Here is a 16,558-nt window from a genome sequence, read left to right on the forward strand (position 1 = left end):
CCCCCCCAGCCCTCACCAGTCACAGGGAGATTTCCCACCTGGCCTTGGCCCAGTGAAAGCCCTGCTCCAGGATGATCCCCACTAGACCTTCCAGGGTCTGAGCACAGTCTCCTCCCTAGGGCGATCACTACAATTTCACCCTGGAAGCTTCTGTCTGCTGAGATCCGGGAAAGGCAGAGGCCCAGGCACACAGGAGCCTCGTGTAGGAATGCAAACAGCAAGTGTTCTGGGACTCAGGTCTCCTGTATCCTGGGTGTCAGCCAGGTATGGAGGAGGAAGGAGCAGGAGATTCCTCTTTGTGTAACTTTCCAAAAAAACCTCGATGCCAATTGCTGTATGCAGGGCTCTGAGAAGCTGACCTGAGGCAAGGGCTATCTTCCTTGGGGGCTACTCAAAGGAAAGTGACAAGTCACTTTCTCCACAATCCAGAGAGTATCTTCAAGAAGGATCCTACTATCTGGAACAGTTAGTTACAAGCTTGGTGAATGAAGAATCCATGACACCCATATTCATGTCTCCCTCTCTATGCCTCTGCCCATCTCTGTACTCCCTGTTATTCCCTGCCCTCCACCTGCCCCCCACTCCCCCCCCCCCCCCACACTCACATTAGCACACGCCGGAAGATTCCTGTAAAACCCAGACAGGCTCTTCTGCCCATGGCGGTGTTCCAGAATGAGATTCTGCTATCTGGCCATCTCCCAATCTTCTTAATCACCAATTCAACCCCCCATCCCTGTTGGTGAGCAGCCCAGGCTGTTGTGAGCAGTGCAAAGCCACGCTCTGCAGGGCCCCGCCCCTCAGAGAAACTGTTCACTGCAGCAAAAAGTCTGGAGCTGGCTGGCAGGCCCAGAACGTTCTTCCAACCTCGCTCTGGTTATGAACGTGACTCGGTCGGCTACTGAGTGCCAGGAAGGACGATGCCTCTTTTTCTGTGCTGGCGACTTGAGGAAGAACTGAGTTAAACCAGGCCTCCTCAGGGAGCTGCAGAGCTTGTCTACACCAAGGGCTACACCAACTTCCTGGATTCACCAGGCCCTGGGGGCAAATCCCAGAAGTGCTTTCTACAGATGCTTTCCCCCTCTCTGTGCCTTGCAGTTATCTACTTTAAAAATCACGGCCAACGCTTATAAAGTGTGGGTCTTAGGGAGTAACCGGTGAGAACAAGCCAATCTCATCTCCACGAAGGCTGCCTTTCACGCGTGTGAGGCCGGGGGTGGCAAACTTCCCCGCAAAGGGCCAGAGAGTAAATATTTTAGGCTTCCCAGGCCATATGGTCTGTTGCAATTACTCAACTCTGTTGCTGTGGTGAGAAAACAGCTATAGACAAAACATATACGAATGAGCATGGCTGTGTTCCAATAAAACTTTATTCATAAAAGGAGGCAGATGGCCAGATCTGGCCCCCAGGTTGGAGTCTGCTGACGCCTGGTTTAAAAGACTATTCTCTGGACTGGATTTGTCCCTGACCCCTGCTTCAGCCATGGAGACCACATCTTCATGCTCTCCCCCTCCCCCCAATGCCAGATGCCCTCTAGAACTGAAGCCAGCAGTGGGAAGGGCTGAAGACTGGCCAGGGGCAGTGGGAGAGAGCTGAGCCAGGCGCTGCACTGTGCCTATGCATCTGGCTTAGCCCTCCCAGCATCCCGGGAGGGAGTTGACAGATGAGAAACCATAGGCCCGGAGAAGTTAAGTCACCTTTAAGGTCATTCAGCTGGGCTGAGCCCGCTCTTTCTGACCTCAAGCCCTGTTGCATCCCCCTCGGCCCCTGATACAGCAGTTTCCCAATGGTCAGCAGGGGCCTCGCTGTCGGGATGCTCTCTGCTGCACCTTCCCATTACGATGTATCCTCCAGGGACCAGAACAGCATGCCTGCCTGCAATTCCCTCCCTGAAGTGAGATGTCACACTCCAGAGCACCACCAAGTGGGGGACTGGGAGGGTCCCCAGGGATCCTGGAATTTCCAAAGCCCCCCCCCCCCCCCCCCCCGTGACTCTCTCAAGAGGGGAGGCCAGAAAGGTATGCAGCTGGTGCAAGTCAGCTGGCTTGTGACTGGCTGAGCGAGAGGTGGCCCTGGAGGGTCTTTCCACAAGAGCACTCACCCAGCTCCCTCCCAGGACACGCGCTCTCTATACTTGCGCTGGCAGGTGGCAGAAAGAACAAGACTCAGTCCCTGTGCCTGAGGAGTTTGCAGTAGAGGGAAGGACAAAGCAAGCAGACAACTCGGGGTCATAACAGAGCATGACAGAGGCACGGCAGGAGGTTACAGAAGCCCAGAGGATGAACATCTGCACTGGACCCTGGTGGTCAGGACACACTTTTGCTCAAGAGCAGGCCAAGGAGAAGTTGGATCTGATCTTACTCTTTCTCCTCCATCCCTCGGCAGGAATGGAATTACTGCCCATATTTGGGAACAGGACTGGCAACCCCAGCAGTCACTGTGACGGGATCACAGCCTCCAGGGGCACGCACCAAATCCTCAGATGAGGGGCCGTGGGCTCTTGCTGATTGGAGCTTGGGTTCTGGGGCCAGGGCCCACTCAGAGGTACTCTCAGTGGAAGGAGGGCAGCCTGGCAGGAAGGTTTGATTTGGGGGGTGCTCTGAACCAACCCCAATTCATCAGTCCTCAAAGAAGAACGGGGCCCCAAGACTGTCCTTGGCTCTTGGAGAGTTAAGGAAGGACAACCAGGGCCATGCCTACCTGACTATGCTCCACTCTGGCTCGATGCGCACGATGGTGGGGTCCTCCATGTACTGGAAGAACAGGTCCTGGTGGATACTGGCCTTGTCCACTTGCACCATCACCTTCATTTCCAGCACCTCATCTGAGGATGTGGTGTTGCAGACGATGTAGGACGGAGAGCGTCTGCAGGGAGGGCAGACATGCAGCTAGGCTCCCGGGTGTTGAAGGGGACAGGGGTCCGGGCGGGGGCCAGGGCCCTCCACCCCTCCCTGTTCCCAGGCTCCTCAGAGGCCATGGTGAGCACTGCCTCAGGTGGAAAGCTCCAGGCACTACTCACAAAGACTCTCTCTTGCACCAAATCCGTAGACAGGTTCCTCTGAGACCTCTTTTCAAAGAAGCCTCATCCTTGGGCCCTGTCTTGGGCCTGCCAAGCCCCATTTTTAGCAAGAATTCTGCAAAGTGAGGTCACCCAGAGTACCCCCTCCCCTTGATACCTGATCACCCTGGCCGCCTGCAGCAAGAATCCTGTTAAGTCGGTTTAGTAAGAATTTTCCTATTCTTGCTGTTGCTTCTTAGTAATTTCATACCAGCGACACCCTCACTCTGCTGGTTGGCTGTAAATCCCCAGCTGTCTTTGCTGTATTTGGAGGCAAGACTGATTTCTTTCTTTCCCCATTGTGATAGTCTTGACACCTACTGCAATAGTCCCGAGTAAACTCTTCTTCGCTATTTTAGCAAGTGTCAGAACAATTTTTTCTTTACCCCTGGCCTGACTTCTGATCTGCCACAGGCCTCAGCATAGCTCTGTCCCGGGAAAAGCTCCCCGGCAGAATGTCACATCCCCACCACGTCTCCCAGTCCTGCATCAGATGAACCTCCTGCCTGCCTTCTACCCTCCAGGCTTCTGGTTTATGGAAGGTGTGCCCTGCTGAGCCCGGATGGTGGAGCCAGGGGACAGAAAGTCGGCTGCCCTTGGGAGGTTCAACCTCAGCCAGCTGGGCAGGAGGCTCAGTAGTCCCAGCTGGCTCTGCAGCAGGGGGCAGGGGCTCTAGATTCCCCAGTGTGTCCTGGGAAACCCTAGGGTTCCGTACAGTGGTTGGTATAGGGGCACAGAGGCTAAATGGTGGGCAATAACAATGAATGGCCCAACTAGGGAAGGGCTGCCTGGCAGGTCTCCAGACTGAGCCAAAAACATCCACAGTCAGGTATGCCCATACCATCCCCCCTCAAAGAGAATGGCCACTTTCTCAGGGAGGAGAAAGCACTTCCAAGAGGTGAGCCCCGGAAGTCTGTAGCCCTGGGGCAGCCCGATGGGCCCCACCCTCTGGGCTGTGAGCCCCTGAGCCCAGCCTGGAGGTGAGTTACCTGTGGAAGAGGCAGGGCTGCTTCCCAAACATCACCACCACGTTGCTGCCTGCGTTCAGGTTGGTGCCCGTGATGGTCACTTGGGTGCCCCCGGACATGGGCCCCCGCCTGGGCTTCAGGTCCGAGAGAGTCAGCGTCTGTTCAGGAAAGGATCTGGCCTGAGACACAACCGGGGTCTGAAGAGGCAGCTCCCCACTCCCAGAGCCACTCAGTAACGGTGGCCTCCCAACGTGCCCACTAAGTCCTATTGGGCTTGTGTAGATAAGCAGCGTTCTGGACCCTGGGAGTTTACACCTCTCTATTAACAACAGTAATAATAACAGCTGCTGTATGCTGGTGTTTTAACTGGCAGGCCTTCTCTTCATCCATCTCTATATAAGGTATGTGCCCAGTCAATTCTACAAGGTAGGTATTATTACCCATTTTACAGAACAGATTCAAAGACATGAAGTAAAGTTCCCAAGGTCACACAGCTAAAAAGTGGCACGTCTGAGATCTGACTCCAGAGCCCTGACTCTCTACCACCTCTCCAATTGCTTTTGGGAAGGTGATCTGCTCCTTCCACAGGCCTCTTCCAGAGAGCTGCCCAAACACCCAGAGGCCAGAACGATGGGTCCTGAAGGCCCCAGGAAAACCCAGGAGGAGAAGCGAAGAACGGTCAGTGGATTGAGTGAGGATGGGGGGGAGGGGGCACCTGTGAGCTGAGGATTTGGAGTTGCGATTTGTTCTTTCATTAGCATTTTAATGGAAAAAACTTTCCTCAGTCCCAAGTGAGAAGCCTGTCTCTGCATTTAAATGAAGATTTCTCTCTCCCCTGCCCCTTAAAGAATTCCGCACCAAAAGTTGAACTTACTTGGCTCGCAGCCGGCAGGCCGCCTCCCCACGGAGAGGCCTCAATCCCTAACACCTTGGGAGAACAGAAGGAGCCCCTGTGACTCTCTGACCGCGGCTTGCAGGGGCCCACCCGCCCTGCCGCCCACCAGGTCCTTGCAGATCCTGAGCCCGGCCTCCCCCTTGGCACCCATAAAGCAAAGGAATGCTTCATTCCAGAGCTGCTCCTGGCCCAAACGGAGACCCGGACGAGGGTGGGGTGAGGCTGTGGGAAGAGGCTTGGTTTTTCAGCTCTGCCTAGATCTTGCTGTGTGACCCAGAACAAGCCTTGTAACCTCTCTGATCGTAAAATCGGAGAGCTGGGTCAAAACGAGTTATCTCAAAGGCGCCTCCTGGTTTTCTGGTTCTGTAACTCGGGGTCACCTCCCACAAATGGTGCCTCTGTCCCGCTGTCTGGAAGGGAAAGAGAGTGCAGTCTGTGCAAGGCAAGGGTAGTCCTAGAGATAGAGTCAAAACCCACCCAAGTTCCCATAGATGGCGGTGGGAGCAACATGGAAAGAAGAGGTTCTCTGGCGGCCTGTGGGTGGGGTTCTAGAAGGGATGGAACTGAGTAATCCCTGTTGGCTCTGCAGTGGTGGGCTGGGCGGGGGAATTATTCTAGGGTGAGGAGAGGATGATATGGAGACATGTTTTAAAGTTGTGAGAAACGATTAATTATTCAAGTCATGCTTCATAAATATTTCACGGTGGGTTTGCACGGGAAATCAAATTCTGTATTATTTGCCACCTCTTCACTTGGCTCCCAGATGGAGGTAGGGAAGGGAAAGGTTCCCTCCATGGAAATCTCTAGGGACAGAACTGGGAACAAGACCAAGAATGCTGATCCCCTGGCCTTAGCGGGTGGGTTTTGGGTGAATAAACCCACACATCAGAATCTGGCCTGATTTGTGGCGGGAAACTGAGTTATTAGACCCAGATCTTACTCCCAACCTCAGCACTGGGAAGGGGCTCCCCAGCATGCCCCAGATCCTGAGAGGCATCCCTGAAAAGGGGCTCTCCAATGTGCCCCAAGTCCCCAGAGGAGCCCTGGGAAGGGGTTCTCTAGCTGTCTCAGGACTCCAGCAGAGTCAGGGGCTTCTCTGTGCCCCTTGCAAACTGCCTAGCAGAACGGGAAGGCAATGAAGGCTCTGAGATGCTGGGGAGCATGAGAGAGGGTCCTTCTGTCTTTTCTTACCTGCGGGGTGACCCTCCCACCCTGGCCCCCTAGGAGCTCTGTGGGGGCAGCCTCAGTGACTGGGCCCTTAAACGCACACTGGGGACTGGGGACGAGACTGAGGTCTCCTCTCCGAAAGTCTTCCCCAGTACCGTTCCTCAGAGGTAGCCCTCAAAAAAAAAAAAAAAAAAAGCCACACAAATCTTTGAGTCCCGTGGCCCTACTGGACCAATGCCGTTTTGCCTTGTGGCAACAACCCTCATCTCTTCCCGACCTACCTTTGTGCTCCCACCTCTTCTTTTCCCACGAACCCCCTCCCCTCTCCCTCCCTTCTCTTCCCATCTTTTGGTGCATTTCCAAACCTCATGCCAGGGTCAGCTTCCCACTGCTCCAGATTCATACGGAACATCACACTCTGCCTCGTACAGATCCTGCCTCTCCACCCAGCTTCTTCCTCGAAGCCTCGCCTCGATACCCTGCCTCTAACCGCATCCTGCTCCAGAGCACAAACAATGCAGGCCAGGCTGGCCTGACCTGAGAGCAGAAGCGGCTTTTGAATACGACATAGGCTCGTTGTAAGAATTAAGCCTGAAGCCACATATGGACAGGCACATGGTATCTGTTCTCTAAGTTCTGTTTCTCCTAGGCCAGTGGTCCTCAGCCTGGGCTGACTTAGAATCTCCTAGGGAGCTTTGTGCCCCCCCGTAGCATGTGACTTAGCTCAGGGGGGCCCCCGGAGCCTTTTGTTTAAAGCCCCTCAGGAGATTCCAACACGCAGGGAGGTTTAGAACTGCCTGAGCAGTGGGGGCTAGCAAAGAAGTAAACGGCCAGGGCTTCATCTCCAAAGACCTACTGGTCTGAACAGAGGAGCAGGGGCTCCAAGACATACGCCCAGTTTAGTGTGGGCGGGCAGACGCCATGGAATCCCCAGTGAGCCACAGAACCGTGGGCGCCGTGGGCTGTGTATTCAGAGAAGGCGTGGAGGGGCTCACGAGCGGGGCGTGGACTAACGAGGAGGACGCAGCTTGGGGCAAAGTGGGGAAGGAGACGGAGAAGGGAGAGGGGTCAGGCCATGCAAAGCCTTGGGAAACAGGATTGGATGGACGGGGCAGGCCAGACTGAGAAGGCTGGACGGCGCCCTGGTCCTTCTTGAGGTGGGCCTAACATGATGAAAACAGTATTCTGCAGGGCAGGGTCGATTAGAATGGGTTCAGACCTTTAACGTCAGGGATTTAAGGAGGTCATTGCAGCAGCGAAGAGAATGGGAGAAGGAAGACTCCAGGACATGGTGATGGGGTGGCTGAAATCTGGAATTTAGGGAAGCTGAGCCACAGCCCACCAGAATTGTGGCCGGGGGACAAGCCCCTGACAGAAATGGGCAAGTGAGGGGGACACACTATTTGTCGGAGCCGGCAGCCGGGGTGGGTCATGGAGGTGACAGCCGGACAGCCAGAGGTCTAGTGGCCTTGGAGTGAGTCACAGAGGTGAGACGTGGCAGAGATGGCTAACACCCCAAGGAAGCTTCAGCCAACCCTAGTACCGTCCATTCTGTCACTACCAAGTGACACCAGGAAGCAAACTGCTCGGGGCAGTTGACTGGCTGAGGAAGCCCAGTGCTTGCTTTGCCCACACAGGGGCATCCTCCCTGTTCCCACGGTGGCCAGGTAACTTCGGAGCTGGATTTCATGCCCAAGTTTGGCAAGCCACGCCACACCTCTAAACACTTGGGGAGTGCTGTCTCTGCCTCTCTGTCTGTCTCCCTCCCCCTCAGTATCTCAACTCCACTGGATCGACAGTTTATGTAGAGATCCATCAATATCATATTCAGTATACATACCCTCTCTCTCTATACACAAGTATTCATGTGTCGCTAATTGTGTGCAGGTGTGTTGGGTTCCACTGGAAAACTTCCGCGGAGCCTTTGAGAAGAAGGTGGGCATACAAATCCTAAAGAGATGGGGAAACCTACACATCCATTAAATCCATCACATATGTGTGTTCTTCTACGTGAGTTCCTGTGTGTGCAGCCTGACCAACTGTATGCAGAAGGAGGGGGGATTTTCAGGAGGAGGGCAGGGAGCAGAGAGAGCAGGGCCTCAGCGGGAAGAGACCTCTGATGCACGTTCTGGCAGGGTTGGCGCCCACCACAGTCGCGTCTGAGTGTACATCCATCCTCCACTCCACCTCTCCTTCTAGACCGCGGGCCCCCTGAGGGAGGGGCTGTGCAGGGTCTGAGTCATCCCTGAATACCCACAAGCCAGGGCCACCGAATTGTAAGATTCAACCAATGAAGCAAATATTTACCAAACAATCTAGGGGGAGGGATCGTGCAAGGTGACACATGGTTGTCAGCTGAAGGGAGAAAGGAGGAGCGGGAGGAAGGCTGAGGGAGGAGAGGGGAGGAGGGGCGGACGGTGGGGGAAGGGAGGGTGAAAAGTGGGCTCCCTGTGATGTGTCCTGGAGCATTTGACACCCAGGCATAAAGTCCCTCACTTCAGGCTCCCAGCTTCCCAAAGCAGCGCGGAACCATGAGGAAACTATCTTATCACAGCCGGCATTAGCCCCAGAAGTGACCTGGATGGTAAGACAGTTTGGAAAATGAGGCAGCGTGAGGGACAGCAGAGACACGCATGCCTCCCGCATGGGATTGAGAGGTCCCCAGAGCCCCTGCCCCCCAGAGCCCCTCACCAGGGGCTGCCTCGGTAGGGCCAGCGAGGGTCCCAGCTGGAGGGAATGTGGCGGTAGGGGTGAGGTCTGCAGACAGGCCACAGGAAGGGAAGGGAGGGGTGTGCAATGAAGGGTAATGGTGTGGCTTAGAGGAAGGTGGAGTGGGGGTGCAGGGGAGATGCGGGATGGGGGTGGGGTTAAGGAGGTCATGGGATGGGGTGATGGGGAGTGGAGAAGGTGGGCTGAAAGCGGATGATGGGATAGAAATGATGGCGTGCCAGTGTACCCGGAAATCTCAGGGCACAGCAGTCCTGCGGGCACAGAAACCATGCAGATGAGGGAAGTGATGCGTCAACTTCATGTAATTATCACAACAATACTGTGGGGTAGATGCAAGTCTTATCACCCCCGTTTTAGAAATGAAGACACTGGGACGCTAAGCAATGTCCCCAAGTTCGCCCTGTGAGTAAGTGGCAGAGTCAGGGCTCCCCTCCTGGCCCAGACACAAGGCCACTCAGCCCGAGGGGGATGCAGGGCCCGACAGCCAGGGTGGCTTCCCTGGATCAGGGCCGGACACAGCATGGCTTGGATTTGAATCCGGTCTTTCAGATTTCCAGGGCTGCGTTCTCACACTGCAGGACAGACTCCCACGAGCTGCTCGGGGTCTGCCCACAGAGGTCTAGCCCGGCCCATAACCATGGTCATGCGGTCTGTGGCCCGTGCCTGGGCAGGTTGCTAGTGGCCGGGACTCACCATGAAGTAATAGAGTTGTGAGGACCGGGCCATGAACTCGGGCCGACAGACGGCCACACAGATCTCCACAAAGCCTGCGTGCTGGCTGGGCTTGGCCTCCCCCATCTCGCACACGATCCTGCAGAAAAGAGAGGACAGGTCCCCGTGGTCACAGCAGGGTCACAGGACTCCAGATGTGACCCCTGGGCCCTGCACCTCCCCTGGCCCCTACTCTGCAGTAGGGTCTCAGGGAAGGGCAGGGGAGGCGGAGGGGAAAGATTCTTCCCTGCAAGGCTCCTCTTTGGTTCTTGGGAAATGCAACCTACAGGGTTGTCTCCATGGACATCCCTGTCAAGTGAGGGGTCTAGGGGAGGGCCCCTGTGTTCTGACCCGAGACACTCAGTTTCTCATTCAGGAATTGTCCCCTCAACTGTGAACCAGGGGGCAGGGATTGTGTCAGCCAAACAGCTTAGGGAACACGGCTGGCAGGGCCCAGAGAGGTAGTGACCTTCCCAAGGGCCCACAGCACGTCGGACAGGGACCCAGGAGCGGACTTGAGGTTTTCAGACCCTCACCCAGGGGCCCTTGGCTCCTACTGCATGGACTGCCTCAGTGGAGTGTTTTTGTCCCCAGCCCCAGCTGGGTGCTTGGTCCAGAGGAGAGACTCCTGCTTGGGGGGAGGGGGAGGGGTAGACAAGAGCCATACATTTGTCCCCTTTTAAAAATGTTCCTTGTTTTAATTACAAAATTTGTTCATACCCCTTGAAAACAAGACGGTACAGAAGTGTGACAGTAAAAATAAGTGTCCCTTTCTTCACTCCTAATCTCTCTTCAAAGTTTGATATATATATATATATATATATACACATACATATATATAAAGTATATATATATACATATATATACTTGTAGACCTTTCTCTAGATCTATGCAAACATATGTAATATATAATATATACAAAATCTCTATTTTACAGATGAAGAAGCTGAGGCACAGAAAAGTTAGGCAACTTGCCCAAATATGTATATTTGCCCATATGCACCACGTATGTGTATATATGTGTGTGTGCATGGTTATTACGCACACATGTCAACATAAGTGTTATATATATTTGCATGTACAATTATATACAAGCATACCTATATAAACACATACATGACTTTTAAAAGAAACGTGAAACATAGCTACCCACTGTCCCAAACCCCGGTCATTTTACTGCACAGCCCAGTGCGGACTTGCCGCGTGTGGCTGCATGCACAGCCCTACCAGATCCTTTCTGACAGCTTCACAGCACTTCATGCCGCGGCTGCACCATTGTCTATTTATCCAGCCTCCTACTGATGGACATTTAACTTCCCTTCATTTTTCTCCTACTCCAAATAACCCTGCAGAATGAACCAACTTATACACGTATCCTCAAGCATTGCACATTTGTTAGGATAAGGCTCTAAGTGGGGAGCTTGTGGGGTCATTGTTTATGTATGTGATGTTTGATAGGTGGAAGAAAATAATGGTCCCACAGGGTCGTTACCAATTTGTACTTCTGTCAAAAGCAATTGAGTGAGATTATTTTACTCTTTTGCCAACACCAGATAGTATCAATCCTTTGAAAGTTTTTCCAATATAATAGGGAAAGATGATCCCTTTTTTTTTGCTGTCATTTTTATTTCCCTGATTACTAGTGATGTTGCAGATATCTGCAAGTATGTGCGTGTGGTTGTAAAAAAAAATCTTAGATAGCGTTTCCTTCGATTGGTCTGAAGCTATCTCTTTATATTGCTAATGAATTGTCTTTTTGTAGGAGCTGCTGAATGAGGAGTATTAACTTTGCACTGGTAAGTATTGCAATTATTTTCTCCCAGCTTGTCATCTGTATTTCAACTTTGTTTATAATGTCTTTGGCCACACTAAAGTTTAAAAGTGTCTGTGGTTCAGTGGCTCCTTCTTTTACTTTATGGCTTCTAGGTTCTGTGTCTCTCTTAGAAAAAATTTCTGGGCGAGAGTCCAGTAAAAAATATATGCCTTTCTGTCCAGATAGCATAATTAGCGCATGTTCAGTATAAAGATAAAAGAGAGAGTGCATAAAAACACTTGCCATGCAGACACCTCCTCTCACCCCATTTGAACCACCCAGAAATATCCACTGTCAACATTCTGGCGTTCAGGTTTTCCGTCTTGTTTTTCTTTTACAGAATTCATTAGAAACTCTATTCTGCTTGGTGAATGATGTTCTCACTAATACACCTTGAGTATGTACCTGGTCATGATTCTTCTGCAATATCAGATTTAATGGCTATATAATTTACTGTCCTGTGCATGTACAATAAATAATTTAAGAATTGATTAATTCCCTATTTTAAAATATACAAATTGCTTCTACATTTCCACGATTACAAATAAGACCAAAATAAGTATTCTTGCAAAAAAATATTTGTGCATTCTGGTTATTTAAGTAAAGTTCTAGAAATATGATGACTAGGCTAAAGACTTTCAATCCACATTTCCAAATTGCCTTCCACAAAGTGTGTCCCAATTTACCCTCCAAGTAGGAATGTATGAGTGTGCTATTTCTCATGCTTCTCATCTGCACTGGGCATTAACTTTTTAAAAATTGTTCCCCATTGTTTTAATTTTCATTTCACTGACTACTAATGCTATTTAACTTTTTTTTTATGACTTTTGGTTCTTTGTCTTGTGAACTGCACATTCATGCTCATTCATGCTCTTTGCCCATTTTGCGATATTTGCCTTTTTACTTATGGAACCTCTGTATATTAAGAAAAAGCGTGTATTAACTGTCATAGGGTATATCGCTAGTCCCAGTTTATTGTTCATATTTTTCTTTGTTTACATGGATTTTTGACATATAAATTTTAAGTTTTATATACTCAGATCCCCTAATCTTTTTTTTATAACTTTTTTCTTTTGCTGTTAGAACAGTTGCACTTCCCTTATTTGAAATCAAATAAATTCTCACCTGCATTTTCTTTTAATCATTCCACAGATTTATTTTTTTCACTTAACTCTTTAATCTGTCTGCAATTTATTTTGGTGTATAATGTGAAATGAGGGTTGGTTATATATATATATTTTTTTCTCAGAGTTAACCCCCACTGCTTATTGACTGATCTTGGCTTTCCTTGCTGATTTGAAATGTCACCTTTACCACATACTAAATTTTTACGTATCAGGATTCTTTTCTGGGTGTTCCATCTTCTTCCACTGATCTAACTAGTACCACGATATTGCAATCATGTGACTTTATAATCATATATTTTCTGTTTGGCTATGCAGGTCCAGAATAGGGCATTTTAAAGTTCCCCAAATCACAGTAGATTGGTAGCAGTTGGCTTTGGTTTTGTTCTAGGAAGGACTCCAAAAGTTGAAAGAGCCACAGAAAGCTCTTTGGGCAAATAAGCCATGAGGGACCAGGGAGGTGAATTCCATCAAGAGTAGATCCTTCAGTCACAGGCTCTACTAAGAGTGCTTTAGGAAGCTCCGGATGGAAATCAGATGGTGTTACTGATGGCTCCAGAATCACTAAATCTGGGCAAGACCCAGCAAGCGGACAGGTAAGCTGCCGTATCCAAGGGAGACCTAGAAAGGGTCAATAACCTACTTGTTATTAAAGACAAGTGGCTAGGTGTCGCTCTGGGTGGGGCGGCAGAGATGGTATAGAATATAGATTCTGTTGTGCTGGTAAACATTTCATGGGGTGTTTGCTGGGCTGGAAAATTATATTTACTTATTTACAAGGCAATGATACATGACTCTCACATCTCCTCTAACAGGTGGGCTGGGAGGTAAAGGTTGCTCACGGAATGACCCACTCCATGCTCCAGCAGCCTTTGCATGGAAAAAAACAATCCCAGAGGCCTCCAGGCTGGCGTGGGTGTGAGGTTTCATTTTCAGTCTCCACAGAAAGTAGCAGAGCCTCAGCTTCTTTCGTAATTGGAGGCGGACAGGAGTGGGGACTTGGGGACGGTGAGGGGGTTGGGAACTGAACTCATACTTCTCTTGCAGATTTTCATTTTGCTTTGTCTTGTCACCACCCATGGCCACACCCCAAGGAGGTAGCGATCACTTTTCTCTTCCCTCCTGGCCCCATGTCCCCTTACTACGCTTGCCAATATGGCAGCTAGCTAGTTCAAGAGCTGGGGAGGACACTAGAATGTTAGGGGCATTCTACCTCCCCCACCAGCCCAACAGTCTCTAACACCGTTGGCCATTGGCTGTCAGTTGTTGGCCAGGGAAGGCGAGTCAACACCAGATAGCCACAGCACCCTAAGTCTCATGGGGCCTCCACTTACTGTTCTGCAGGGATGTAGCCATCCACCAAAGGGCTGCACTCCACACCGGCCACCTTGACGTAGGAGGCGATGTCCCGGAATTCCAGGCCCAGGTTCTCCCCTCGGATGGTGACCTTGGTGCCCCCTTCCCGGGGACCTGTCACTGGGATTATCTGGAGGGAGGAAGCAGTGATTTGGACAGGCACCAAGATAGAGCCATCCCCCACTTGCTGCTGGGGCAAGAAGAGGCGTCTGGCTCTTCCCCACCTCCGTGCGAGTCTCTGAGTTGGACCCACATCCACAAGGGCACCCAGGTCTGGGATTGTCAATGGCAGGAGCTTCTGGTAGAGCAGTCCATGTTTGCATGTGGTATTAGGAACAGTGTTCAAATCCCCTCATTCGCCTTCCTATTTTGTGGAAGAGATGAGGGGATGGAACGTGATCCACATTGTTACAGGGTAATTCACAGAAAATCAAGGAATAAAGCCTTTAGGCATTTGCTTGTGTTGTTCCATTCTGAAGGAAAATGAAAAAAAAGCCCTCTTAATACCCACGGCCCTCCACACTATGGCAAGCCACCCAGTTTTCAAGATCCTTCTCAGATGTCCCTTCTCCATAACCAGTTGTTCTCTCTCTCCACAGAAATGTCATGCTCCTTTCATGGTAACAATGATTTGTGTCTGATTCCTCCTCATCCTTCGGATCCTGAGTCTCTGAGCGCAAGAATGGTGTCTTACTTCCTGTGGACTTCTCAGTGATGGCACCATATTTATTTCTTGAGTTGTCATTGGGCTGGAAACCACAACTACCCAGCATTTTCCTGGATTTAGAAGGGCATTTGCCACAGCTCCTTTGCCTTCACTGTCTGGCTTGGTTTCTAACGGAGATGGGCTTAATTTAGACTTTACCTTCCTATACTGGTCCAAATGACTGGGTTTTCTTCCTCAGATGTCACCATTGGTGTTAAAAAACCCATGATGGAAATGTTGGGAATCAACAGCCAAGGGGCCTGCTTTGAGGTAGGTGCTATGTACAGTTGCCACGATCTAACCGCGACATCCCACGGTAGTGACTTTAGTGGCAGAAGATGTTCTACACCAGCCTCTTCTGTCATTCAAAAGACCAGAGGAGGGCACATTTCCCATTCCTGGTGTCTCTCAACACCAGCGCCTGGATCTTGGCCAATGTCCGCGGGATCCCAGCTGAAGGAGCTCAGACAGCCCACCTCTTAACATTTCCTACCCTCTCTATCCTCAAAGGTCACAGCCTGGAGAAGGGTGGGAGGGGGGAGTAAAAGAAACCAGGCTGGAGGGACAGCTTCCCTGGGGAAGGCTGCTCACTGACAAGTTAAGATGGTTCCTTCTTCCTACCCATGCATGTTTGTGGGCGAGTGTGCACATGAGGGTGAGGGTTTTCACGTGTGTTCCCGTGGCGGTGGAAAGATAGGTCCCTCGGAGACATGGGCCCATTTCTATGTGAGGGAGGTGGGCAGATGTAGGGAGGGCCGGAAGGGGGAGTGCATGTCCTTCCCAAATGCCTGCCCAGCCAGTCCCCAAAGCCCCACTGGCCCCCGGCAGCAGCGGATGCATGATATTCCAGCCTGGGCATGTTGTCCTGAAAAAGGAGCTTTATGTCTGGCGCAGTCCTTGGTTCCCCAGCTCCCCAGAGGGCCAATGCCAGTGTGGAGCCAGTAAATAGCCTCCCTCGCAGGGAGATTTGTTTAATTTGCCATCTCCTCCCTGTGATTTTCTTGATCTCAGGCCAAGAAGAAAGCAAGTCCCGCTGTTTGCGGCAGACACACTCTTAGCAATCACGCGTGGCAGCCCCCGGGGATGGTTCTGTGTTAAGGGCTCTGCGGGGCAGGCCCAGGGCCCTCCTTCCTCAGATACTTCTGTAGGTTAAATGCCTATCTTTTACCCCCATTTGAGAATTGCTGGTGAGATTCCCACGCATGCAGGAGAGTGAAGTAGAGGCTAAGGGAAACTCCCCATGTCTGGAAAACCAGGGATGTGGAAGATGAAGGGGCTGGAGTGGGGGGCACATACAGAGGGCCACCGCTGAGGGGCCGCCTTGCTGAGGGAGGCCGTGTGCTCACATAGGTCAAGCTCCCTACCTGCTTGTACACATCCCTGGTGTGTGTGCATGGTTGTGAGTAGAGGGGTGAGGGAGTACATCTATGCGTGTCTTGCCTCCGTGGTGAAAGAGAGCACTAGTGGAGCAATCCAGAGACCTGGGATTCAGGACCTGTTTGATTTAGGCTTTGGGGAGAGGACATTAGCATCTCTGAGCACAGCTCTTTATATCTGGGAAAGGAGGCTGCTAACCCTGGCTTTGGCAGGCATTCTAGCTTGAATTGTGTCCTCCCCAAATCCCTCTGCGGGAATCCTAATGCTCAGTACTTCCAAACGTGGCCGGATTTGGAGAAAGGGTCTTTACAGAGGTCATCAAGTTAAAATGAGGTCATTAGGGTGGGTTCTGATCCCACAGGACTGGCATCCTCATATAAAGGGGGAATTTGGACAGAGACACACAGAAAGACGAGGAGATGGGACTCAGGGAGAAGATCATGGGCTGCTGGCCACGAGAGAGGCCGGAGCAGGTCCTCCTGCAGAGCCCTCGGAAGGGCCGGCCCTACCCACACCTGGGTCTTCACTCCCAGCCTCCGGAACTGAGAGACGAGGAATTTCTGTCACTGAAGCCATTTGGTCTGTGGTACGGTGTGGTGACAGCCCTAGGAGCCATATGGCAGTGTTGCTGTGAGGATGGACAAAGTAATGGATA

The 16,558-nt window shown here is 51.4% G+C and overlaps 1 protein-coding gene across 6 annotated transcripts in view; it reads right to left on the reverse strand.

Annotated features, from left to right (window-relative positions):
• Nucleotides 1-16,558, reverse strand: part of PLXNA4 (plexin A4) — a 571,205-nt gene that overhangs the window by 55,567 nt on the left and 499,080 nt on the right. For 5 of the 6 annotated variants that reach the window (XM_027573479.2, XM_027573477.2, XM_027573480.2 and 2 more), the window contains 4 exons: nt 13,799-13,950; nt 9,510-9,627; nt 4,046-4,182; nt 2,699-2,863 (listed from right to left, as the gene is read on the reverse strand). In XM_027573479.2, coding sequence (XP_027429280.1) covers nt 2,699-2,863; nt 4,046-4,182; nt 9,510-9,627; nt 13,799-13,950 — 572 coding nt within the window. Of the gene's footprint in view, nt 1-650; nt 2,568-2,698; nt 2,864-4,045; nt 4,183-9,509; nt 9,628-13,798; nt 13,951-16,558 lie in introns of those variants that run through there. The other variant, XM_027573483.2, reaches the window with a different exon arrangement.

The sequence above is a fragment of the Zalophus californianus genome, chromosome 12 (genome assembly GCF_009762305.2).
Source record: "Zalophus californianus isolate mZalCal1 chromosome 12, mZalCal1.pri.v2, whole genome shotgun sequence".
NCBI classification, from domain to species: Eukaryota; Metazoa; Chordata; class Mammalia; order Carnivora; family Otariidae; genus Zalophus; species Zalophus californianus.